Source organism: Ochlerotatus camptorhynchus, unplaced genomic scaffold (assembly GCF_037179485.1).
Source record: "Ochlerotatus camptorhynchus isolate MF236.1 unplaced genomic scaffold, CSIRO-AGI_Acam_v1.1 ptg000346l, whole genome shotgun sequence".
In the NCBI taxonomy this organism is placed as follows: domain Eukaryota; kingdom Metazoa; phylum Arthropoda; class Insecta; order Diptera; family Culicidae; genus Ochlerotatus; species Ochlerotatus camptorhynchus.
Window position 1 is genome coordinate 58431 of NW_027040834.1, and position 26817 is coordinate 85247.

The 26817-nt window shown below is 38.5% G+C and overlaps 1 protein-coding gene across 1 annotated transcript in view; it reads left to right on the forward strand.

Annotated features, from left to right (window-relative positions):
• The first annotated feature begins 1725 nt into the window (after window positions 1-1725).
• LOC135709032 (protein eva-1-like) overlaps window positions 1726-26817 on the forward strand; it is a 57406-nt gene continuing 32314 nt past the window's right edge. The window contains exons 1-4 of the mRNA XM_065231221.1: window positions 1726-1906; window positions 7409-7558; window positions 12758-12901; window positions 13069-13350. Of these exons, the coding sequence (XP_065087293.1) occupies window positions 1726-1906; window positions 7409-7558; window positions 12758-12901; window positions 13069-13350 (757 nt within the window). The remainder of the gene's footprint in view (window positions 1907-7408; window positions 7559-12757; window positions 12902-13068; window positions 13351-26817) is intronic.

Below are 26817 nucleotides of genomic sequence, written 5' to 3' on the forward strand. Positions count from 1 at the left end.
ACTTATTTCAGACAAACCAGGAATCAATTTTGACAAATAATTTCTTGAAAATCGGACAACAACAGATGGATTTATGAACATTATAATTTATTTTACTAAAATTTGACATTTCAAAAATAAATTATAATGTTCGAAAATCTCTCTGTGATTTTTGAGAAGTTGTTTGTCAAATTTGATTCCTAGTTTGCCAGAAATAAGCCTGGTACAATAGCAGGTTTATTCGAAAATTTCATATCTGTCAAATTTAAGTTAAAATTCACCAAGTGGAATACAGCCACACATATTGAAACTAACATTTTGTCGATTTTGACGTTCTGGTTCTATAAATAGTACGCTAATCACGCCTCTTCGTTCCCACTATGGCAGTGGCGTATGCTGAATCAATGGTAAAATTAACAGGTTGCTTAGATGTTCCATGTTGGTTTCAATCATCGATGAATTATGAAGGCTAGTTTGATGCATTTTTCAGAAGTATAACGAGAAGATGAATTGAATTGGTAACGACTACAAATTATGAACAATCTCAATTAAACCTTTGCAAATCATGAATTATGTGATAGCGCACATATTATTAAAACGTTTGATAAAAACTCATTGTCCTCATTTAATGTTAAGAAAAGGAATCATTGTCCTCCTTAGTCTCCAAACCTCAAATGAAATGTCCTCCTTTTCAATTTTTTGATATGGTAACCCTAGGTAAGAGTGATGCGATCAGTGAAAACAGCAGACTGTTTTAATTTTAAATCTAAATGGGATAGAATAAGCCAAAGTAAAACATTGCAAGGAAGACGGGTCTGGGATTGAACTCCAGAACTTCTACTCAGTACGCAGAAACGGTACCACTAAGCTACCGAACCTCGGCTTAAAACGGACAAAGACAGCTTTTGACCAATATCAAAAACCAACATATTTCTGGTATACGAGAACTTAATAACTGACCGAATACCAATAAATAAGCTTTAAATTGCCATAGACCCCAGAAGACTCTGTTCGCAGGAACTCGATAATGCTAATATTCCTCTATGTGATAGCCCAGCAGCTCACAACGAAGTTATTAAAACTCAATTTGCCTGCGGCAACAACGAGCGATGGTTCAAACAAGCTATGACTACATAGTTTCACCAAGCGTCTGCTAGGCGTCATAATGAATTCAATAAATTTAACCCTCGGAGAAATAAATTTGATATGATGAATATTAATTGAAATTTTCCTTTTATGTACTCGAATCTACCTTCCCCTAAGCTGCCTCAAAGCCCACTGTTTATTGTGTTAACCACGAAAGGATAGATACGATCCTTGTTTGCTGATTTTTGAGTAACAGCAACACGAACAACATCATCATCACTTGAGGGCTTTATTTCTCTCTGATTTATTACAATACTCAGCCCATCTCAAAACGGTTTCATTTATTCGAGGGTATCTAGCTTACGGAGGGAGCATGTTTAATCGCTTCCATTGTGATAAAGGTACATAGCTGGGTTAACCTGGGCTCTTCTTAAAACAGAAAGAATGAACAAGGCTGTAAATTACACAAAAGCGATATAACTTCACAACAATGCTGTTTTGAAACATTTAACCTACATTTTACATGGCTTGAGATCATCGTTGAGCTTTTTTACGACAAGACGGGTAGGCAAAATAAAACATGTGTTCTTATGTAACATTTCGTACAGCTCAAACCACAACGTGACAGTAATATAGATTAATATTAGCACTATTATTGAAATGAATTTTCCACTGACGGCATCTTTTCTTTTCTCATTCCAGTATTCCCTTCTGCAGACGGTTGTGGAAGCATGCCAAAAGAAAAGGCATTGTAAATTTCTAGCCTCACCGAAAACCTTCGGTGGCGACCCCTGTCCGGGTCACCGAAAGTTCGTCGAAGTAGCTTATAAGTGTAGACCATGTAAGTATTGCTAGGGGTGTGGTTTTATTTATGTTCGTATGCTAATTTGGATTTGGTTTGGCTAATTGCCCTCACAATTGCAAATAGGAATGAGATTACAATTTATAACGCTTTAGTTAAACTGTGCTGAAGCATCATATTGCTTACGGATGATTACTCCGTTTCGGTCCGACTCAAAAGATTAAGTTAAAAAATCGCCATGTCTATAATTTATGAGATATTCTTATGAAATTAGCAATGGAGAAATTTGTCTCGTTTCATTTTGTTTTGTCCCTGTGGTCAGACTTATTTCGGTCATTGTTCTAAATATTATAACGATATAGTCAATTACATATTAGTAAACCTGAATAGTTCAATCCGTAAAACACCCTCAGAGTCCCTTAAAACTGACCTCGGTAGGGAAGATTGATTAAAATTAGTCCTAAGAATCACAAAACAATTTTTAATTACGTATACAAGTAATTTCAGGTAAGTTTTGAGCTCAAACATAATGATAAATGGGTCTCAGGAGGAAGCAGACCCCTTTTTACCTGACATGACCCAGGAAAACACCGGAATAAGTCTGATCACACGAACAAAACATCCAATCGGATATTTTTTTTCCAAAAAACCAGTCAAAATGTTTAACTTCAACTATTATGTCAAACCAAAACGAGTTAACGGGTTCATCTTACACGTCCTACTGCCTCAGTTGACACACCTAGTTGGCACGATGCTTGGATTTTGACCAATCCAATGTCCCTTCTCCTCGTGGTAAGGTTAATCTCTCCAGCATCAATTTACTGAAATCTTGAAGAAAGTGCTGCACATCTTGCTCTCAGTGTGTTCCAGATCAATTCAGAACCACTTAACTACTCCAAAACCAAAGGTTAAACGGAGAATGGCAAACGTGTTTACTGTACGTACCTTTTCAGTCTCAAATTTTTACTGAAACACTTTGTCATTTGTTAGGTGGTAAAGGTCGAATATCAGGAAACATTTTGGTGTAAACGCCGAATATCACTATTCGGTACATCACTATAGTATATAATTTCAACTGATTACAAATGGTCTTTTATAGGAATATTGATTAAAAGCTATCACAAAAAACTAAAGACGGATTTTTAATGTCGTAAACGACATTTCTTTCATTCTCAAAAAACTTAAATTGCTTATTTATGCCGACGACATGAAGCTCTTTTTAGAAATAAGAAATGAAGAAGACATCAATATATTCCGGAATGAAATACACATATTCTACATATGGTGCAAAAAAAGTCTACTAGAATTGAATGTAAAAAAATGTAACTTAATATAATTTAGCAGAAAAAGAACAACTTCAAATATTTCAATTGCACTAGGAAATCAAAATGTAGAAAAATGTGAAAGAGTTAGGGATTTAGGAATTATCTTAGACTCTAAACTAACTTTCATAGACCATTACAACACAATTATTCACAGGGCAAATAACATGCTAGGCTTTATCAAGCGCTTTTGCTATAACTTTCAGGACCCATACACAATTAAAACACTATATATCGCCTATGTGAGGTCAATACTGGAATATTGCAGCATTGTATGGTCTCCTTTTTCAATCACGCACGAAGAAAGATTAGAATCCGTACAAAAACAATTTCTATTATACGCTCTTCGTAAATAAGGTTGGACATCATTTCCTCTTCCATCATATGAAGCACGCTGCATGCTTATAAACATACAAACATTAAAAGAGCGTCGTGAATATGCAATGGTTTCATTTGTAAACGATATCGTTTCGCAACGCATTGACTCCACAGAACTTTTATCAAAATTAAATTTCCATGCACCTACTCGGCAACTCCGAAATCGAAATTTATTTGCCATAAAACATTATCGTACAAACTATGCAAAATATGGGCCATTAAACCGCATGATGGCCTCTTACAATCAATACTGCGAAACCATTGACTTTACAATGTCTCGGCATAAACTAAAACAATATTTTTACTCCATAAGGCATTATAACTCATAAAAAATAGGAAAGCTGACACTGCTTAGTTTTTATTAAAGAAAAAATTATACTTTTAACCTTTTGTCCAAAGTTGACGAAATAAATAAATAAATTTAAGAAAACAAAACTGTATTCTAATATGTACTAGTCTACGTTGGTTGACGAAATAAATAAATAAAACGTAAAATATGAAAAACCGTACAATCGTTTGACAATGAAGTAGTAAAACGTTTCTTGAATTTCCGTTTGGAATGTGGCTATTATCTGACCAATTACCGCATATATTCGACTGTTATAGCATGGAATCATAAGATAAGAATAAATACTAACGATGTTAATGCATAGATAAAAAAAACTTCAAATATTTATGGAATTATTAATTAACCAGTGTGGTTTTTAACTTCGAAATTCTATGTACCTCGGTAATACTGTATCAGGGAGGCAACTTCAAAACCATATTCAGAACTTTGTTCTGAATCTTTTGAAGTGCTTTTTTCCTGGTAGTGAAACAACTAGAGCATACTGACACAGCGTAAAGCATGGCCGGTCTAAAAACTTGTTTAAATATTAGAAGTTCATTCGTCAGGCAAATTTTGGATTTCCTGCTTATAAAAGGGTACAAACATTTTATATAGGGGAGATGGATGTAATGTTGGCCTAAATGCCCCTAATTTGGGCACATACAAAAATTGAGCAATCAATTAAATTTTCAAAAGCTACCTAAAAATATCCAATACTACCGTCTCAATGACGCTTCATCTAGATAAAATTGATAAATAGCAGATTTTTAGCGTTGTGCTCAATCTTAGATCCATAGGCCAACATAAGTGCCATTTCCCTTATTTGTTACATTTGCCTTGAATGCTCTCAATGTGATCTTTAAAAGTTAATTTTTGGTCAAGTACTAATTCAAGATATTTCTTTTCACTTGACCAAGAAATTGGAATTCGTTCGTAGTGACTATGTGACTACTAATAGGTTTCAAACAGGAAATTCTAGGCTTTTGTGGAAATATTATAAGTTGAGTTTGGGAAGCGTTGGGAGAAATCTTCAATTTTTGTAAATAAGAAGAAAATATCCAAACTTTTCTACAGTCTGCTGCAAATAACACGAAGATTTCTTCTTTTAGCAGAAATGCCTGTGTCATCGGCGAGAAAGATTTGTGGCAACGCTGAGGCAAATCAGGGAGGTCTCAAGTGAAAATGTTATACAAAATAGGCCCAAGAATGCTACCCTGAGGAACTACTTCTGCTCTAACAAGTAGTCGTTCAGATTTGGAATTGTGATAATATACCTGAACTAATTGAACTAATTTCATAAAATATAGTGGAAAATTAAACTTTTTCAATTTTGCAATCAAACCTTCATGCCAAAGACTGTCGAATGCTTTTTCTACGTCTAGAAGAGTTGAGCAGCCTTCTGATTTGTTTGAACGAATTAAATTCGTAACTCTCAAGAGTTGATGAGTAGTTGAATGCCCATGGTGAAATTCAAATTGCTCATCTGTCATCAGCGAACAAAGATTGGTGGCAACCCTGAGGCAAATCAGGGAGGTCCGAAGTGAAAATGTTATATAATATAGGCCCAAGAATGCTACCCTGAGGAACTCCTGCTCTAACAGGTAGTCGATTAGATTTGGAATTTTGATAATTTACCTGCAGAGTTCTGTCAGTTAAATAATTCTAAACTAATTTCATAATAACGGCGCCGGTGGTGTGGTGGTAAGCGTGATTACCTCTCACCCCCAGCAGGCCTGGGTTCAATCCCAGTCGGCGCCGCCGGGATGTTCTGAGGCATAACATCTCTGATCACGCCTTCCTTCGGATGGGAAGTAAAGCCGTTGGTCCCCGGTTCATGAGTTGATGGGTCGATAGGTAGGGTCCAGGTGTGGGAGCTGCCTTCCTGGCACGTCGGTAGCATTGGTGCTCAGCACGGAAAACAAGATCGACGGAAAAAACAAACCAAAGGAAATTTCATAATGTAAAATGGAAATTTTTTCTATTTAGCAATCAAACCTTCATGCCAAACACTGTCGAATGCTTTTTCTATGTCTAGAAGAGCAACTCCAGTTGAGTGGCCTTCAGATTTGTTTGAACGAATTAAATTGGTAACTCTTAAGAGTTGATGAGTAGTTGAATGCCCATGGCGAAATCCAAACTGCTCATCTACGAAAATTGAGTTCGTATTGATGTGAAGCATCATTCTATTTAAAATTATCTTTTCAAAAAGTTTTTCTTATTGACGAAAGCAGACTTATTGAACGGTAGTTAGAAGCATCAGCTGGATTTTTATCCGGCTTCAAAATTGGAATATCTTTTGCATTTTTCCATTTATCAGGAAAGTAAGCCAAATGGAAACATCTGATAAATAATTTTACCAAGAAAGACAAGGTACTCTCTGGGAGTTTTTAACGAGGATATAGAAAATTCCATCATCACCCGGAGCTTTCATATTATGAAACTTTTTAGTTATAAATTTTACTTCGTCCAAATCAGTGGCCCAGGAATCATCAAAAATATTTTCCCGAGTGAAAATATTCAGATAATCCTGAGCAACCTGAATCTCAATAGGACAAGTAAGACCCAAACTGACATTATGGGAACTTTCGAATTCCCATGCAAGTTTCTGAACTTTTTCTGAATTTGCTATCCAAATTTTACCACCTTCTTTAAGCGCTGTAAAAGGCTTTTAAGGCCATTTCAAAAAATTTATGAGCTTCCAAAAGGGTTTGGAACGCGGGTCGAACTTCAAAACATTATTTTTCAAAAGTTTTTTCAATATTTAGTGATGGAGTAATATGACATGCACTAAACTAAGGACACTGAATATACTACAATAGATTACTGGTCGCAGTGGTGTTAGGTCCCGAACAGAGGAGAAAAAACTTTCATTAAAAGACTGTTCAGCTTAACGAACCGTGTGTGACTGCAATATTCATAGTAAATAAAGAATTTATCTCATCATCCCCGGCATTCAATTAACTCAACTTCATTCTGTGAGCATATCATTAGTGAAAATTGCACTCGTCAACTTAATGAAATAGTCAAACATGAATCATGAATCCCGGAAACGTTAGCACGATATCAGTCTCTGAGGAATAGGTAAAACGCAACGGTTGTCGGTTTGTGCGACTGTCGTGTTTATTTGATTACTTAAAACAGCATACGAAATATACCGAAGCGCGAAGTCATTCCTGTGCTATGCTTGTGGCTGGCACGCGGTTGAAAGCTTCATCACGCTCTCTGGTTTCAAAATTAGAACAACCACGGAAGCCAGCTTCCGAAGCCACGTCACGGAATGTTTAGCTCCATTGAAACGGAAAACATAACTTGAATTATTTCAGTTTCGTTGGATTGCAATGTTTACATAGCGCTATGTTCACGCTTGCAATGCCATGTTTCTGCAGTTGCATTTTCTCATTCATTGCGTTTCACTTCAGCAAAAGTTGCATTTTTCTTAGCAATTTTATTTTATGGCTCTACTCGGCTGAAAGATTCTTTTTATTTTGCACTCCTTTTCTCCTTCTATTGCAGATGAATTTCGCAGCAAAATAGCGTGTGAGAACGATGTTATACAATTAATTTGCAATCCATACTCGAGGATAGCGATCTACAGTGCCAGCTACGGTCGGACGGAATACGAGAGCCTGCAGTGTTCTCAGCCACAGGGAGTAAAAGAGGAAAGTAAGTATCAACTGCAGTTTGTTTGATTTTGTGCTAGTCCAGCATTCCGAACATAGGACATTGCTCATCATGTACATTTTACCAAGCCACTGTTGCAAAATTCCAAAATCGATGAAATTTTAATTTCGTTTATGTTTAAACTCACTAACGTTTGTTCTTACTCAATCAACTGAATCATGATCCATCAACCCAGGGGTAGGGAGTAGCACAAAGCACAGAAAAATTAAAGAATAACAAATGTTTGTTAAGCTTCCACCTGGACCCTACCTATCCATCCATCAACTCATGAACCGAGAACCAACGGCTTTTTTACTTGATCAGAGATGTTATGCCTCAGAAAATCCCGATGGTGCCGTTTGGGATTGAACCCAGGCCCGTTGGAGTTAAAGGCAGTCACGCTTACCATTACACCACCGGTGTCGCTGTAGTTCAAAAGTTGTTCTATGATTTTAGGTGTCCAGTTAAAGTTTTATTTGATAGCATTTTTAATAAAAAAAAAATATGTAAAACTATTTAACACAGTTTCAAACACACTTTTAGATGTTTTACCTCGAAATAAGTTAAAACTTTTTACGTTACATATTTTTTTCTCAAAAGGATTAATTTCCTCTACAACTTTGTCCCAGATGACATTTCGATTGAAAGCGACGGTTTCAAGTTATGATATGTTGTCCTTTTCGTTGGACATTTTGAAATAATTTTGCTAGAATAAAAATGGCCCAATTTTAGCTCAAATGTGAAGCTTTGTCATGTATAGATGAATTTAAAATCCGAATACACCAATCGATAGGAAATACCTTTCGTAGGCTGTTGCGATGAATTTTTTTTTTCAACTTTTCATAAAAAACTGTTTTAAAAATGGACAATAAAAAGTGATAATTTTATCACTGTTTTCATGAAATAAACGTTCTCCCCAAACCCAGTCCTCATAATCAAGTACAATTTGGTTGCACATCGTGCTGCTTGAATCAGAAAAGTTATAAAACAGCGCTGCTAATGTACCTCAACTCATTTTCACTTCGGACGGCGGGTAAGCAGGTAGCAGTAGCAGTAGCAGAAGCAGTAGGAAGGCGGTCAAGCGCGCAGAGTTCTAGTTTTACACCTCGAACTTTGCGCGTCGTTCCCATCGAGATCATTGGCTGCTGGTAGCGGCGTCGCCTTGATAGCGCAAGCGCTCCTTGCCTGAATGATAACTACAAATCTCGATTACTTTTCGGAAGGACATATCAGCTTTTGTAAACAACGCATTTTATCGTCGGTTTGGCATAACTAAGAGCTCGCCCCACATACTAACACCGCTAACAGGTTGGGAAAATTTTCCCCTATCTGATGGTAGTACTAGCATGCGTGTGCGAACTACCAGTTACGCCAAATCGACGATCAAATGCGTTGTTTACAAAAGCTGATACTTTCCTTCGAAAAAGTAATCGAGAAATACTTCTTGGGCTGTGTACCAATGCCGAATTAAATTTAACTCGTGGTTAAACGTGACATTTCGAAAATGCCGGAATTTGATCAGTTTTCAAACAGAACTCAGCCACGGTTACCAAAATTTAACTTCTAGTCGGTCCGAAATAACCACGCTTGTATAGCAGGGTTATTCGATAACTCATCTGTCACTTTTAATCACGAGTTAAATTAAACTCACCCATTGCGGCACAGCCTTGGAAGTAAAATTAGGGCCATCCATAAATTACGTATATTTTGACCAATTAACCCCCCTTCCCCCTCGGAGCGTGTTTTGCAATACACCTAATACATGGCCGGCCCCTTATTATGAAACCCCTCTCCTCCCTCAACTACTACGTTATTTATGAAAGTTCCCTAATCATTGGGCAACACTGAAAGACAGCAGCACACACCACACAAAATGGGTTGGACATTTATGCGAAATTTCGGTATTGATAGCCAATATTTCGCGTTCAGAACATTTTAGCTTGAAATCCCTCCATTTAATTCTCGGTACATCTTTAATCTATTGATTGAATAAAAAAAAATCTTAATATGGTTTTTTTAAGATTTCGTGCATTTTGAGAACGCACATTCATTATTTTGCATAAGAAATAGAGAACGGGGTGTTTTTGTGATGATAAAAAAGATAAATGTGATAAATTATCAGACGGTACCTCTATTTATGATTTTAGATTAGCTATGAAAGTTCCTCCTACTTGGAAAATTATGCTATAGAATAAGCATAAATAGAGGTACCATCGAGTTTTTTTTTCAGTGCTACACAGCAAAAATAAAATGTAATATCAATCAACGTAATTCAAGCTGATGTATGAAATAATGATGTAATACCAAAAAGCAGATACAATATTACATCAATGGATGTAATTTTGTTCGCAAAATCGATGTACATCGTAAAATTTGATATTACACAACCGATGGATTGACCGGGTTGCAGCAGTTTCGATGTAATATTCAACAACTTTTTTTGCTGTGTAGGTTCTGAAATTCAACAGTGAGCGTTCAAAAGGGCCTACTTGTAATGTTCGATTCTCTTCATCGATTTTCTGTTTACAGCTAAGCGAAACAATTCAAGCTGAACATTGGATTAGGTCCTAAGTAACACTGACAAGATTATCTTCGTCGACTTTCTCCTTGAATCCACTTGGCCCAGGTATTTTCAGCACACATATCGATAAAAGAAGTTTTTATCTAGCATCTAATACGCCAAACACAACAAGAAACGATTCTGTGCTCAAGTTATTAAGGCTGTGTTCCATTTGGTGAATTTTTACTTAAATTTGACAGATGGAAAATTTTCAAATAAACCTGCTATTCCAGCAGACTTATTTCTGACAGACAAGGAATCAATTTTGACAGACGCTTTCTCGAAAGTCGGCCGATCAACAACAGAGGGATTTTCGAACATCTTAATTTATTTTTGAAGTGTCAAATCTAAGTGAAAATTTTCCAAATGGAACACAGCCTTAAATTTTTTTTTTATTTGTTCAATCGGTAGATAAAAGATGTACCGAGAACTTATTGGAAGGATTCATGGCTAATTGATATCATCTCGATCAACTATGAAATGTTGCATAACATTGTTGCAAAATTGTGCACTCCGTTTTTGTGTGTGCATTTATTTTTAGCGTTTTGAAGTTGAATCGCTGAGGATCAATCGCATTACCATAGAAAAAAAACCAAGAGTACAGATATCAGCTCTCGCAAAACTTATAACAAAGAAACTGGAACTTCACGTTTTTTGCAGTCCAGTACACAAGGAGTTTCAATGTCATGAGTGATGTCACAACCGTCCAAGATTTATGTCCTAGAAATCTTGAAGTGATAGGGAATATCAGCCATCATGACGGTCATTGTTGGACGCTTCAATGAATCACTTGAAGAAAGCCTTACTCATATCTGATTGTAATTTAGGAACCAAATGAAATAAAATATGTATTCGCATTTTTATGAGGTCCTGAAATTAACCAAGTTTTACTAAGTAGGAAATCCAAAATATGTACATAGGACCAAAATCATAGGTTACTTCTACTGTATTTTAAATCGATATCTAGAAAAAATGCACGAGAATTGCACTACACAGCTTAACGTAGTCTACGTCAACCCTGCGGTCGTGTCTTGTACACAACCCCACCAATATTTTTGGAAATAAAAGATGCCGAAGACATTTACACATTCAACAAGGAAATATAGATATTCTATACTTGGTGTCAAAAAAGCCTGCTATTTACAATTAAATATAAAAAAATTTAACTCAATTATCATTAGTAGAATACGAATCCTAACCAATATAAACAATCCCGATGGTAATTTTGCACACTCTTTAAAATAAACTAATCGTTATCCTCTAAATCAACCAATCAGCGACTGGATAACATACTGGATCCAAATCTGTAAGCAGTTGTCTCGTCGTGTCTTGGTTCCAGACGCGCATTCACGATATAATATGTGGGTATTTCAATGCAGGAGTGCTTGGCAAACCGTGAACATGACGCATTTTTCCAAATGGTTGAAACCAAGTTTTTGAAATAGCTGGGGAAATTCGTTTGGAATTCTAAATTAAAGCAAAGCTCTAATTAGGAATCGACTGCAGCTAAAAACGATTTGAGACTTCTTGGCTTTTCAACCAAGTTTTGGTCTTTGGACTTGGCCTTCTTCAGGGAGTATAATATGCGTTGAAATTCTTCACTGGTTTTCTTATTAGTTTTCTCTATAATTTCCTTTGAAGAGATAATGTGTTATATTTTTAAGAATCATCTGAAAAAAATATCTCTTATGTTCCCCTCAAATGCCAGAATCTACCTAAACCACTTTACAATTCACTTCCATTTCAACAATTAAGAATCTCAAGAACTGGACTAAATGTATCCCCATACTACTTGCATATGTTTTTGTCAGTCAAGTCTCCCTAAAATTTCTACGGGACTCTACTTATTATTGCCATTTGAGAAAAAAATCAAAGTGACTGACGACCGCAGCATGCTTTTAAAGCTGTGGTTGTCATATGTTGATTTTTCTCTTAATTGACAATGTCTTGAATTCTCCTCTAAATTCCCTAGGTTTCTCCTCTCCATTTCCTAAGTAATCTTTCTAAATTTACTTAAAAACCTAGGAATTAGACTTCCAAAATTTATCTTGGAATTCTCCTCATAATTCGCTTGGAATGCTCCCATTACCATCAAAAAGGTATCCTTAGAATTTTTCGTTATTCGAATTGTGTGAAATTCACCTCAGATTACGAACACCGATAAATTATATAGTAATGTACATAAGCAGCAAGAAGGTGCAAGCCGTGGATCCGCTTGTCTATTCATGAAAGTGTTCCGTGTGTACTCCCCAGAGGATTTCCGATTTCCGAATTCATGGCTGGGGCATTCCTTTGGCTGTCCCACCCACTTCCATCGCCTTTGCTTGGCTGTATACGTACTCGGAATACATATGTCAGTTGACAAGCTTTGCTAAAATCAATTAGCAATCGGGAATCCAGTCCTGAAAGCTACGCTTGTTAAACTTGCATCGCTAGCTGCAAAGGAACTGTCAAGAGTTAGCACGAATCAACGATGACAAGCAAATTGCAAGAAAATCTGCTAGTTCCCTGTCCACAGAACGCTGCTCATATGAATGAGAGCTACCCTCAAACGAAAGTTCCTCAAGCTCATCTCATGCACACCGCATATCATGCAACACATTTTAATGAGTTTATAAACTGACGGGTGCCTGTTATTCCAGCATGCCTTGCATCTTACGCCACCGAGACTGTCATGCAAAAATGCCACGGCAGGAGAAAATGCACGTTGTCAGCAGATAGCCCAACTTTCGGCAAGCCATGTCGTCCCGACTCGAGGATGTATTTAAAAGTTGTTTACACATGTGGTTAGTATCATGTTAATTATATTTCTGCTGAGCTGTTTTAATCTTTGCTATGATTTGCTGGTGTGCCAACGAAACACGATTATCGCCACAAGTTTAACTAAATTAGTTTTCCATTATACTGTTTCCTTCTCATTTGGTGCGGCTCATTGGGCACATCGTGTGAACAGTGCCTCGAAAGGTGCTAAAGGATCGTTTCGAAGCAGCACCGGAAGCAGATGAGCCACTGCAAAGTGACTTGGAACAGGACCACGACGGCCAGTACGACGATGACCAGTTTTTCCGTGAATCGGAAGCAATCCCACCCGGACCGGCACCGAAGCTGCAAGGAGGTCCAACCAATAATCGAGAATCGTCAGACATTCCAGGCTACATTGCTGCCAGTAGTACACCGCCTGTGCCACCACGCTCGATGCAGGACATCATAGAAGACAACGAGTTTTCTTTCGAAGGTGAGTAGGCTTTATCAGAATCCATTATCTAACGCTTTCATGTAAAATTGCTTCTTCGTGTGAAAAGCACTCCTATTGCGAATTCTAATTTTGCACAACTTCATTCACAATCGAAATTCGATGATCCGGAGGGGGCAAATTAAAGTCATAATAATATTTCTAGTATAAAATTGCGAAAAAACAGTCAATCGGTAAATTGAAGATAATGAGTAGAAAATGGACTATTCTAAAGTCGAATGGAAATGTCTACATAAGACTGTATCATTTTGATGTTAGTATAGTCACAGCAAAAATTAATTTTGATATCACATCAAAGTGGATGCATTTCAATCGTGTCACAAATATGGTGTAATATAACTTGAAATAAAGGACAAAATTATCAGCAATACAGTGCATGAACTAACATTACGCTGCTTTTACTGCATTTGTTTATGTTTGTGGCCATAAAAATTACATGAGATTTTCGATATGATTGAAGTGCATCCTCTTGGATTTAATATTTTTTTTTTGTGTAACCAAACACGTTTAGCATACTTCATAAATCTATCTATCTATCTATCTATCTTAACATCTTCTGACCTAACTCTCGACAATCGACAACGGCAAAGCATTTGGCAAACAAATGCGCGATAAGGCAATTAATACAGAATGCAATCGAAATACTGAATAAAAACTTGATTCGTCTCGTCTCGGGAAAAACTACAGTCATATCTAACCCTATTGCTCTCAATAGAGCGAAATCTCCTACTAAACCACGGTTATCACCACGGAAAATGACAAAAATTCACCGTGCATCCCTGATCCGCGATCCACACTCCAAGGTGTACTTTCCAACTTAAAACCAAGTCATCTTTGAGAAGAATGTTGCTGCCTTGTCTTGTCTGTTGCACTAGTTTACATACCAAACCAGTGGTGTTGGCAATCTGAGCCCGCCTAAGCGAACCAAACTGGTTGTACTTTGCCGTGAACTGGATGTACACCGGAAGCGGATGCGTCGCTAGAACCTTTTTGCTAAAAGCGTTGAGTGCTGGCGCCGGAACCACGTGATTGTACGTTTGGTACAGTCTCTCTGCGCGCAATTGTCCTGCTGCTGCATGATCGGTCCCGGTAAACTGCCCAACTCACAACCACCTATACCGACCAGCGCCGGTGGTTTAGTGGTAAGCGTGATTGCCTTTCACCGGCATAAAATCTCTGATCACGCCTTTCTTCGGAAGGGAAGTAAAGCCGTTGGTCCCCGGTCCATGAGTTAATGGGTCGGTAAGTAGGGTCCAGGTGTAGGAGCTGCCTTTCTGGTGTCGGTAGCATTGGTACTCAGTACGGAAAAGAAAGCAAGGAAAAAACACCTATACCGCTGCGTCCTTCCTGATTAGCCGTTGTTGTTGGATGATTCCCGTTTATGAACGCTGCTGCTGCTGCTATTGTTGCTCCTTCCGTAGTGCTACAAGCGTGGTGAAGCCCATGAGGAGCACTTATTCATTTGGGAGAAATTGTAGGCAACCAATTCCGTATACGTAAGTATCCCCACGGCCATGTTAAGACATTCCCAGGTATTTTCAACACACATATCGGTAAATGAAGGTTTCACGTAACCTATAAAACGACAAACACAACAAGAAACGTTTATGTGCTCAAGTTATAAACGAAATAGAAAGGCGACGAACATAATCGATCAATGTTACCTAGGACCTAATGCAATGTTCAGCTTGATATAGGTTCCTGAATCGGTACGTCGAACAATAAAACAACTGCTGGAGTCCTTTTTGATTGGGTCGTATGTAACATTTTTGGCAATTACAGAAATGAGGTGTTCTGGTGTTGTTTCTATTTTCAATTAGATAGATAACTCTCAAAATACCCATTAACTAACATCTCATGAGTGCTGTTATCGACTGAGCAAGGTATTAATAGCGTTCCTTTAAAAAAACAAACGATTTTTAACCAATTAATATTATACAATATTTTGCATCCCGTAGTGTTACATTCGACGGTTGGCATTTTAGTAGTTTAAAAATGTATTATAATGAGTAATATCTCACGGAAAGCAAAGCTATCACAACCGATAATTTGCAAAATTTGCACTTATAAAGGGTGATACGGTCAAAATTTGGTCAAGGGAAAACGCGTGTAAATCGGTGAAATCGTTTATTTAAAAAATCAAATTAAATTTCTTTTTCAAGTTCAATTAGTATAAAATTCAGGAAAAATATTCAGTTAGGCTTCCGCTTTTCCAAATCCGAATTGCCGGGCCTTACGCTTGACCCCTGCCATCAGATTTTGTACAGCCACCTTGTCCACCTTCTTCGCCGCAGAAAGCCAGTTTGCCTTGAACTGCTGCTCGCCCTTAGCAGTTTTTTTGGTCTTCTTTAGGTTCCGCTTGACAATAGCCCAGTATTTCTCAATTGGGCGGAGCTCTGGCGTGTTGGGAGGGTTCTTGTCCTTGGGAACCACCTGCACGTTGTTGGCGGCGTACCACTCCATGGCCTTTTTACCGTAATGGCAAGATGCCAAATCCGGCCAAAACAGTACGGAACAACCGTGTTTCTTCAGGAAAGGCAGCAGACGTTTATTCAAACACTCTTTCACGTAAATTTCTTGGTTGACAGTCCCGGAAGCTATGAAAATGCTGCTTTTCAAGCCACAGGTACAGATGGCTTGCCAAACCAGATATTTCTTTGCGAACTTTGACAGTTTCATGTGCTTGAAAACATCTGCTACCTTTCCCCTTCCTTTTGCCGTATAAAACTCCTGTCCCGGAAGCTGCTTGTAGTCGGCTTTGACGTAGGTTTCGTCGTCCATTACCACGCAGTCAAACTTCGTCAGCATCGTCGTGTACAGCCTCCGGGATCGCGCTTTGGCCGTCGTATTTTGTTTATCATCGCGATTTGGAGTCACTACCTTCTTGTAAGTCGATAGTCCGGCTCGTTTTTTGGCTCGATGCACGGTTGTAGACGATACACCCAGCTTATTTGCGGCATCTCGGAGAGAGAGGTTAGGGTTTCGCTTGAAACTACCGGCAACTCTCTTTGTCGTCTCAGTGGCTTCCGGTTTTCGATTTCCCCCCGATCCAGACTTCCTAGCTGTCGACAAACGTTCCCCAAACACTTTAATTACATTTGTAACGGTTGATTTGGCAACTTTTAGCGATTTTGCCAACTTTGCGTGCGAGTAGCTCGGATTTTCGCGATGCGCGAGCAAAATTTTGATACGCTGCTCTTCTTGCTTGGACGGCATTTTGACAACTGAAGAGTGAATTCCAAAATCAAAATAGGAACAACATTCTACACACACACCTTCAAAATGAGGGGTGTTCAGGTTTTTTAAATAAAATTGAAAGAAATACGTCGATATTGACCAAATTTTGACCGTATCACCCTTTATGTGGAAAAAACAACAAGTCGTTTGTACAGTTTTTTACGCTTCTGTAAAATTTGTTGCATACGACGACTGACACTCCCATAGAAGTTAGATGTCGTATGTAACATTGAACTTTGTTTTGATCTTTTCAGCCAGCCCAAGGCTGAAAGTCTCTTTATTAAAAAAAAAATGTTTTGATCAGTTGGCATATACGACAAATAGTTTTTTGATGAGAAATTAAAACAGGAATGAGGAAGCGGGCCCAAATTTTGCTTTTATGAAGAGTAAGCAGAATAGCGTATGGTAGCATAAAAATGTATTTTTTTTTCCTTTGTTACATACAACCTATCTAAAAGCACTCTAGAACTATCAGCTGATTGACAGCTCTCCCACGGACGCACTCACACATAGACACTCTCTACAATACGAGAAATAATGAATGCGTGCTTTCATAGTTTAATCCTCTCTTGTCGCGTACCAAATCGAGGATTATGATTTAATTCAGATTTTCCGGATTTTGGATCGCGTATTATCCTCGGTGGAGCTTATCGCTATAAGTGAAAAATCAAAATCTGATGTAATAGGGTTTTTGATCTAATTTCCGTCCTACTAAGGACATCCCGCACTTTACCACGCTTTTTGTAAAGCGTTAGAATAAAACATGGAATGTTTTCATCAAAGATAACTTCTAAATTTATCCACCTTTCCATACGTACCGTTGGATTTGATAAAGAGTTAAACAATCACAGCAAAAAAATAATTTTGATATCACATCAAAGTGGATGCACTACAATCATGTCGAAAATTTCATGTAATTTTTATGACCACATAAATAAACAAATGCAGTAAAAGCAGCGTAATGTCAGTTCATGCATTGTATTAATGATAATTTTGTCCTTTTTAGCAAGTAATATTACACCATATTTTCGACATGATTGTAGTGCATCCACTTTGACGTGATATCAAAATAATTTTTTTGCTGTGATGTTGAGATATTATTAAAAATCTAACACTGCTTCTTGCTTCTAAATTCGTCCTACTGGTTTCAATTCCGTCCAAACGCATTGAAACGCCATTAGATTTTCTTCGTCCTACGGATAAACGGAGGAAAAGGGGATGCGCTAGGAGCGCTTCTTTTGTTTTGAGAACAATGAGCGTAAATATGCATACAACGCGCTCTAATAGGATTTATGTCGTAGCTAATGAACTAACGCATCGGAACAAACGTATTATTGTTTTGTGCATGGTGAAATCATTGATATTATTGATGATTTCTGCTCGATAGAACGGAAATGGGCGATTACGACGAAGTAGCGCTCTTCCCTATATCTGCAAGTTCCTAAATGAACAAAGTTGAAACTAAAGGACACATATCCAATAAAATTTCAAAATTGGTCTTACATATTTTTCAGATACCGAACTAGGACTGGCAAATGCCATTTTCAATGAAAATCTCATTGATTTTTTTTTTTGTCATGAACGAACGTGATAGTGTTGTCACAGACAAACAGGCGTAACTCTTCATTGTGTATCTTCATTCATGCATTTAACGGTTGATTTGAATATTATTAGTTCCGCGAACTACTCGCCGCAGCGCTAGCATCGAATCACTTTGACGTTTCTATATATTTTATAGAACTTTTATGCAATATTGTTTACGAGTTAGCGAGCAAGCTTGTTTTCCGCGAGAAGCCAGAGAGATGTCGTTACTGAGGTTATATGTTTTGAGATACTATGTTTTCAAGAACAAGTTTTTCAAAGAGTTACGTCTGTTTGTCTGTGGTGTTGTGTAGTAATCCAATATATAGAGATTCGCAGAAACGGCGATCTTGAGCCAATCAAGCAGCGAAAACTGTAAAAATGTGAGCCAAACAAGCATGTTTATCGCTTGTCAGAAAGTTTCAGTTGAAACGTATTGTAATCAGGGTGAAATAAATGCAAACAAAAAGATTCATTTTCATTTAATTTGAGTGTCGCCAATTGGTCCGAGATGCCAAACGATCCAGTTGGACGGACTTCCTTGAAAGCATAAACGCCTCACAGTCCTCGGCGAAGCTCTGGGGTAAGGTCAACGCCCTCAGTGGCAAGCGCCGCACAGCCACAATGCATATCCAGGTAGATGGCGCTATGTCTCCGACCCCGCAACCGTTGCAGATTACTTCGCTGACCTCTCTGCGATTTCCAAGTACGAGGCAATCTTCCAACGACTAGCAAACCCATCAACTTCGTCCGTAAGCAGTTTCAAGGATCAACCAGGATTTCTCCTGGCATGAGCTTCAGTTAGCGCTTAGTAGAAGCAACGGAAAATCAGCCTGCCCAGACGAGATTGGCGACCCGCTGCTCAAGAACCTGCCTACTCCGGGTAAAGTAAAAATGCTGGAGTTCTTCAACCAACTTTGGTGGACCGACTCGTATCCAGAGCATTGGAGAGAGAACTTGGTAGTTCCCATCCCCAAAGCAAATGAGTCAACATGAGACGTGGCGAAGTTCCAACCAATTGCGCTCACCTGCTGCATGGCAAAGGTGTGCGAGCGGATGGTCAACCGACGCCTGAAGCAGTTTCTCGAGACTGGCGGCCTTCTAGACCATCGACAACACGCATTCCGGCAAGGCCACGGTACATCCACGTATTTTGCGACGCTAGGATAGCTTCTCAAGGACGCCAAGGAAAACGGATTTTATACGGAGTTGGTTTCTCTGAACATTGCGAAGGCTTTCAATCGTACATGAACGCCCTCGGTACTGAAGTAACTCGTCAGCTGGGACCTTAGCGGCCATATCATCCATTTCGTCCGAAATTTCATGACTGGTAGATCCTTCCGAGTCTTGGTAGGTAATAACAAATCCCGCACTTTCTGCGAGGAAACTGGCGTTCCTCAAGGTTCAGTGATCGCTGTCACCTTGTCCCTGATACCAACACAGCAAAAAATAAATTTTAATATTCAAGAGGATGCACTTCAATCATGTCGAAAAGCGCATGTAATTTTTATGGCCACAACAATAAACAAATGCAGTAAAAGCAGCGTAATGTCAGTTCATGCACTGTATTAATGATAATTTTGTCCTTTTTGGCAAGTAATATAACACCATATTTTCGACATGATTGAAGTGCATCCACTTTGATGTGATATTAAAATTATTTATTTTTTTTTGCTGTGAACGAACAGTGTCTTCGAGCGTCTACCCGCGAACATCTCCCAAGTAACACACAAAACATCTTTTTGAAAAATAATTAGAACGGCTTGTTATATAAATGTATTATAAGTGATGCAGAAAACATCCCACGTTATAAATGAGGTTTATAGATGTTTTCTTCATACTTCCTAGATTCAACATTGTCCAAAATAGTTTTCTTTTGTTTTTATCTTAATATGTTATTTAAACGTGCATCTTTCTGTTTTAATACCACTATAAAACTTGTCGTATACAAAATCAATCTTAGCTGAATTTATAAAGTTCTTGAAGAGATTCTGAACTGTCCAGGTTGACGTAAACATTGACGGCGCCATTGAGCAGTGATTGACAGTTTCTTATGAGGTATTCGGAGGTTTGTTATAAAGAAAGTTGAAAACACTTGTTTATGACATCTCATAAATTAATATAACTGATAATGTGCAGGTTGTCTTATAAGGAGTTGAAAATACTCCTCGATCGAAAGCGTGTTGAACGAGAATATAAATTTCATGCCATTGGCAAGAACATGATAGATACTTATAACAAACCTCTCATCAAGCGGAGTTGGTCTAGTTAGGAAGTAATAAGTCTACCACGCCAAGGACCAGTGATAGAATCTCATGATCAAGTTTTGTTTAATGTTTTTTGCCGCTGGTTTTTATGATGTTTCCAAAACATGTTATAAAACCAGTATTTAGTTGTATAAGCTCCGCGTCTTGCGCTTTTTAGGTTATATAAATGTATTAAATGATGTATATTACAGTATTATTGATTCTTAACGTAAGTCATTAAAAAGTATTTCCAACTTCTTTATGACAAGTCGTGTTGCTTGGGCTACATCTTCGTGTACGCAGACGACGTGCTAATCGTAACCACAGGTCAGACTCCAGGATGAACGAGGATCAGGGCACAAACAGGGATTTCCACCGTGGCCAGATAGGCCGTTTCGAAAGGCTTTCAGATGTTTGCTGGAAAGATCGCTAGGTGCCACGTTTTCCAGTACCGACATCGGGTCTGCGGACCTTCCATAAAGATAGGTGATCAAGCCATCCCACTGAAGAAAACTGTGAAACTGCTGGAGGTTGTCATTGACCAGTCACTGAGTTTTGTACAGCATTTTCAAGGAGTCAAGGCCAGCTGTTGCAGCAGGATCAGTTTTTTTAGTTTATTACATAGGCATTTGATTTTAGTTTATTTATCTATTTTTTTTTAATTTGTTTGCCTCTTTTGTATGCTATATATTGTGCTATTGTACTAACTGTTTATATCCTTAACTAAGTAGATTGTGAAATGTTTAAGTAGTATGACATTCTAGCAATGTGACTGGGGGACTTCTTTCTAAGGCTTCCCACCTTGTCATTTCAACCTCCCCAACTTCTAAAGTAAATATTACATTACAAAATATTGAGTAGTGGTTTAGAAATGGTCAAAATTTTCTTGAATCCTGAGATGCTTTAGGCAACGACTATAAAGCTCATAAATAAAGAATAAAAAAAACTCAAGCTTGTGTCGTAATGAATCCAAACCCTCCAGAGTACATGCGACATCAACCCATTCAAGACTAACAAAAACACGAATATCTTCCACAATATCAGTTTCAATCCAGTGTTCACTCGGCTGTCGACAAAAGCAGACCACTCTCGATGTGTGCTACGCGATCGGCTGTTTTCTCGGCAGCAACCATTGTGTGGTCCTCCTCATTGTTCTTCATCAGCAGTTCTTTCGGTCGATGCGTCGTCGACTTTGGAAAGCAACCGTTTCGTGATGAGTGTGTGAGTGCTGACCACGTTTTGCGTCCATTGCTGCAATGGACGCGCTCTGACCCTCGTTGGCGTACAACAATTTGCCATACAATGAAACTACTGGAAGCGGCTCCAGTTCTGATGGAGGAGGCTTTTTGGATAGCGGAAGATAAAGTGTTTATTGTGTTGTACCTTTTGACTATATTTTTAAGATGTATTGTATAGTGACCAAGAATCCTCGGCTCTGTAAAGTTAATTCGGTTGAGCCTTACCAAATAAATTAATAAACAAAAAAAAAAAAAAAAAAAATCAGTTTCAATCGATGAAATCTATGCTAAGAAGAGACTGCTACCTTTATTCTTTCTATTGAAGTAGAGCAGCTTCGCATCATTCTAGCACCTGAACCCAATGTAATGTAAACAGGTGAGGTCCAGTCTTCCATATCGTTCTTCCACTGCTCAAATGAATTCACATAGCCTCACCTGTTTACATCACATTTGCCTCCATCGGCGTCTACAAACATAATGTTCAATCGTTTGTTTTAGAAACGATTAATATCTCTGGTGTGTCTCTCTTTCTCCCATCCTCATTCGTATTTCTTTCAAGCTTCGGTGAAGCGGACGTATGAAAAGCGCTCGATCTTCGATCAGTTCGTTTTTTATGCGGCACATAAATCGAACAAAACCATGATGTTAATGACGTAAATTGAAATTATACTTTTAATTCATTTCACACATGTAAATACACATAACATGCTTAATTTATCTTCCATCCTGATGGTAAAACAGTGTTAATGCGAACGGGACATACAGTATATTAAATAAGTTAAAATCCAAAATGTAGGGTCGGTTACATCTCAAAAATCAACGATACTTCCATTGAAAGAAAGTGAGCCAATGAAAACGATAAAATCCACAGACTTGGGTTCTGAGAGTGCTCCTGTTTCATTTTTGCATGGCGTTGCTCACACTTTGAAGTTTCATAATTCGTAAACTAATTGAACACATAATGGAAAAAGTAGCAAGAAAGTATCAACACATATTTTTTTATATCTGCAAGATATTTTGCAGACAACTTTTTGATTTATTGATGGGAAAACAGGTACACTAAAACCTCCGTTTCAGAGTTTTTATTTATGTAACCGGAAGTCACCTCTTGAATTCCAAAATGGCGTCAGACATGGATTTCCTGTCTTTATATGTCACTCTGATTCCAAAAATACCCATATTGTGGGTTATTAAAGAGTATTTTTTCTGTTTTTCTCTAACCGTACACACTTAGAAGTAATAAATTTTACACGTGACGGAATACATAGGATAAGACGTAAACAAACATATCAAGTGTTGCAAGACTGAAATGTTCATTATTCGATGAAAAGTACGTTTGATTGAGTTGAATCCCGCGTCTGTTATGATTCAATTTTATGTCAAAATTGACGCTCGTATATGTCGGTCTCAGAGCACCTAAATTTACATTATTTTTTATAAGTGTGTAGGCCACCATATTGGATTTACAAGTCACCCAGATTCCAAAAATACCCACACACTAATCGAGTCAGTACGGTTTTACTGAGTTTTTGAATTGCGGAACTGTTCGGTAAAAGTTTAAAAATCTGTGAAAAATTTATTAATGAGAAAATTTGTTCTGAACATTTACATACTTAGTTATGTTAACCCCATTTAATGATAGAAAATTAAATTGATCGATATCATTGACTCCTTACGGATAACGGTCATTTGAATTTTTACCGACTTTTTCAGCAATTCAAAAACCCAGTAAAAAAATACTGACTCCTGTAAAAAAAAACTTAGTGTGCATGTTGTGGGATATTTGACAGTATTTTCCGGTTATTCTCTAACTGAAAGCCACCATCTTGGATTTAAAACTGGCATCATACATTGGTTTCCAGTCCCTATGCGTCATACAGATTCTAAAAATACCCAAAGTGTAGGGTATTTGACAGTATTTCCGAGCTGTTCTGTAACCGGATGCCACCATCTTGGATTTTAAAATGGCAGCAGACTTGAATTTCCCAGGGGGGGGGGTGTATTTGTCAATATTTTCAACAACCTGCCCTCGCTTCGTGTGACTATGACGTCATTGTTTTTACTGAGACTTGGCTGAAGGATGATATTCTCGACTCGGAGCTTACAGACTGCTACAAACTCTATCGTTGTGATCGTAATTCTGCCACTAGCCAATTTCGTCGAGGTGGTGGTGTATTGATAGGTGTCAAAACCGGGCTGATGAGCACATCTGTTACTTTCTCGGAAGACGCTATACTGGAACAAACAGCTGTTTGCATTGAGTTGAAGGACGAAAAGATTTTTCTCTGTACAGTATACCTGCCTCCTAATTCTGACCCTGCGCTTTACGAAACACACTCCACTTGTGTTCAGCAACTGACATCGCTTGCTAGAGCATGTGATAAGATGATTGTGTTGGGTGATTACAATCTGCCAGGCTTATGCTGGCAATATGACGAGGACATGAACTGCTTGTTGCCGATAAATGCGTCCACTGCTTGTTGCCGATAAATGCGTCCACGGAGTCTGAATTAGCATTGGTTGAATCTATATTGCCTACAGGACTGCAGCAACAGAACCATTTCGTTAATGACAACGATAGGCTACTCGACTTGGTTTTTACCAACAGTTCAGCTTGTGCAGATATGTTTGAACCACCCTTACCGCTGTTGCAAATGGACAGACATCACAAACCGATCGTTTTAAAACTGGATGTTGAGAACAATTTTGTCGAAGAGGAGTCTGAATGCTTTGATTTTCATCGCTTTGACTTCACTGTGTTGAATGGGAAAATTCAGCAAGTTGACTGGGAACAATTATTAAGAACAGATTCAGTGGACGAAGCAGCTGTTCGTTTTTACGGTGAGCTTTTTGGAATCATCCGAACTAGTTTACCGATGAGAAAACGCAGACGGAAACTTCACAAAAACCAGCCATGGTGGAACGTGGACCTTCGGCACCTTCGGAATCGTCTTCGTAAATCTAGGAAACGATACTTTAAACGCAGAAGTGAGTCACGAAAAACTGAAATGCGTGATACAGAGGCTCAATACAACTCTTTAAACGCAAGATGTTTTCGCGACTACATTCATCGCATCGAGGACAACGTGAAAGCGGACCCGAAATCATTCTGGAATTACGTTAACGACCGAAAATCGACGAAAGGGATTCCTCAGAACATGCGCTACCAAGGAATGACTACCACTACGCAGCAGGAATCAGCGAATATGTTCTCGTCTTACTTTCAAAGTGTGTCAAGTAATAACTCACCACCTTTGTCTGTAACGTACCTGGACAGTATTCCGCAGTATGATGTAAACGTGCCACGGATGAATTTTTCACCAAACGATGTACTGCTCAAGTTGCAATCAATCGACGGTTCAAAAGGCGCTGGGCCTGACCAATTGCCTCCATTTGTCGTTAAACATTGTGCGAATTCTCTAGCGTTACCTGCAAGCATTTTGTTCAACCGTTCACTTAACGAGAAGTGCTTTCCTACGATTTGGAAATCTGCTTCAATCACACCAATTCATAAATCTGGTTCGCTCAACGATGTAGAGAATTATCGTGGGATCTCCATTCTCAGCTGTCTGCCGAAGATCTTCGAAAGCTTGGTGCATGATGTGCTGTACCAGTCTACCAAATGTATAATCTCTACTGAACAACACGGTTTCATGAAAAAGCGCTCGACCACAACGAACCTGCTAAGCTATGTATCGACTCTTGTGAATAGGATGGAAAAACGACAGCAAGTCGACGCTGTATACGTGGACTTTGCCAAAGCTTTTGATAAGGTGCCACACATCCTTGCAGTTGAAAAGTTCAAAAGGATAGGACTTCCTGAGTGGCTGACACAATGGATTCTGTCTTATCTCACAGGGCGCAGTTCTTCGGTGAAAGTCGGTGAGTCCTACTCTGTTCCATTCCAGGTTCATTCCGGAGTGCCTCAAGGCAGTATCTTGGGACCTTTGCTGTTTGTTTTGTTCATTAACGACCTCTGCATGAAGATAAAATCTCCAAAATCCTTGTATGCTGACGACCTCAAGTTTTACCGAGTAATCACGTCGCTGGTAGACTGCTGTGCGCTTCAAACGGATATCGACGGACTTCTGGAATGGTGCAGTTTGAATGGAATGGAAGCCAATATCAAGAAATGTTGCGTGATTACATTCAGTCGTTCACGTACACCGATTGCTTTCGAGTACAGAATGGAAACTTGTTGCTTGAAACGTACGAGCACCGTTAAGGATTTGGGGATTCTCGTTGACAGCAAACTAAGGTTTGTCGAACACATCGCTTCAGTAACAGCCAAAGCGTATTCTCTGCTGGGATTTTTGAAGCGTAACACGAAATTCTTTGAAGATGTGTACAGTCTAAAGACGCTGTATTGCTCACTTGTACGCAGTGTTTTAGAATATGGGGTGCAAGTCTGGGCCCCGTACCATGCAGTTCACATCAATCGGATTGAACGAATTCAAAAGAACTTTGTTCGATTTGCTCTTCGAGGCCTTCACTGGAGAGATAGAACGAACCTGCCATCATATGAAAGCCATTGCATGTTGATTGATCTACCAACACTATCAAGCAGACGAGTATTCCTTCAACGCATGCTCATCTTTGATGTCCTGACAGACCATATCGACTGTGCAGACATACTTGAGAAACTCCGCTTTAACACACCGTTTCGGGTGACGCGGCAACCGGAGTTCTTCCGCCGATCGAATCACCGTACTGACTATGGAATGAACAACCCTCTGGATGTCTGCTGTAATCGTTTCAACGAGGTTTCCAATATGTTTGATTTTGGTATGACTAAAACTGTGTTTAAGCTTAGAATTAGTAGATAAGTTATTTTTGTCTGTACGATGTTTTTATATATCGAAGATTAAATACATAAATACAACCTCAGTTTACGAAGTAAATCCCAAAAAACGAGCTTTTTTACGCGCCAATTCAATTTATAAACCCCCGGTTTGCTTCGTACATGGAGGTTTCAGTGTAGTTGTTTACTTGTTGATCTTCAACACAAATTTACATGTTCAGTAATTCCCTAAAAAAAATGTTATTGGTGCCATGGTTTAAAAGTTGCAATTACTTATGTTTGTGCACTTTTTTCAGTACAATCTTTATCTTCATAATTTTATTCAAAACACATCTTCGTATAAACT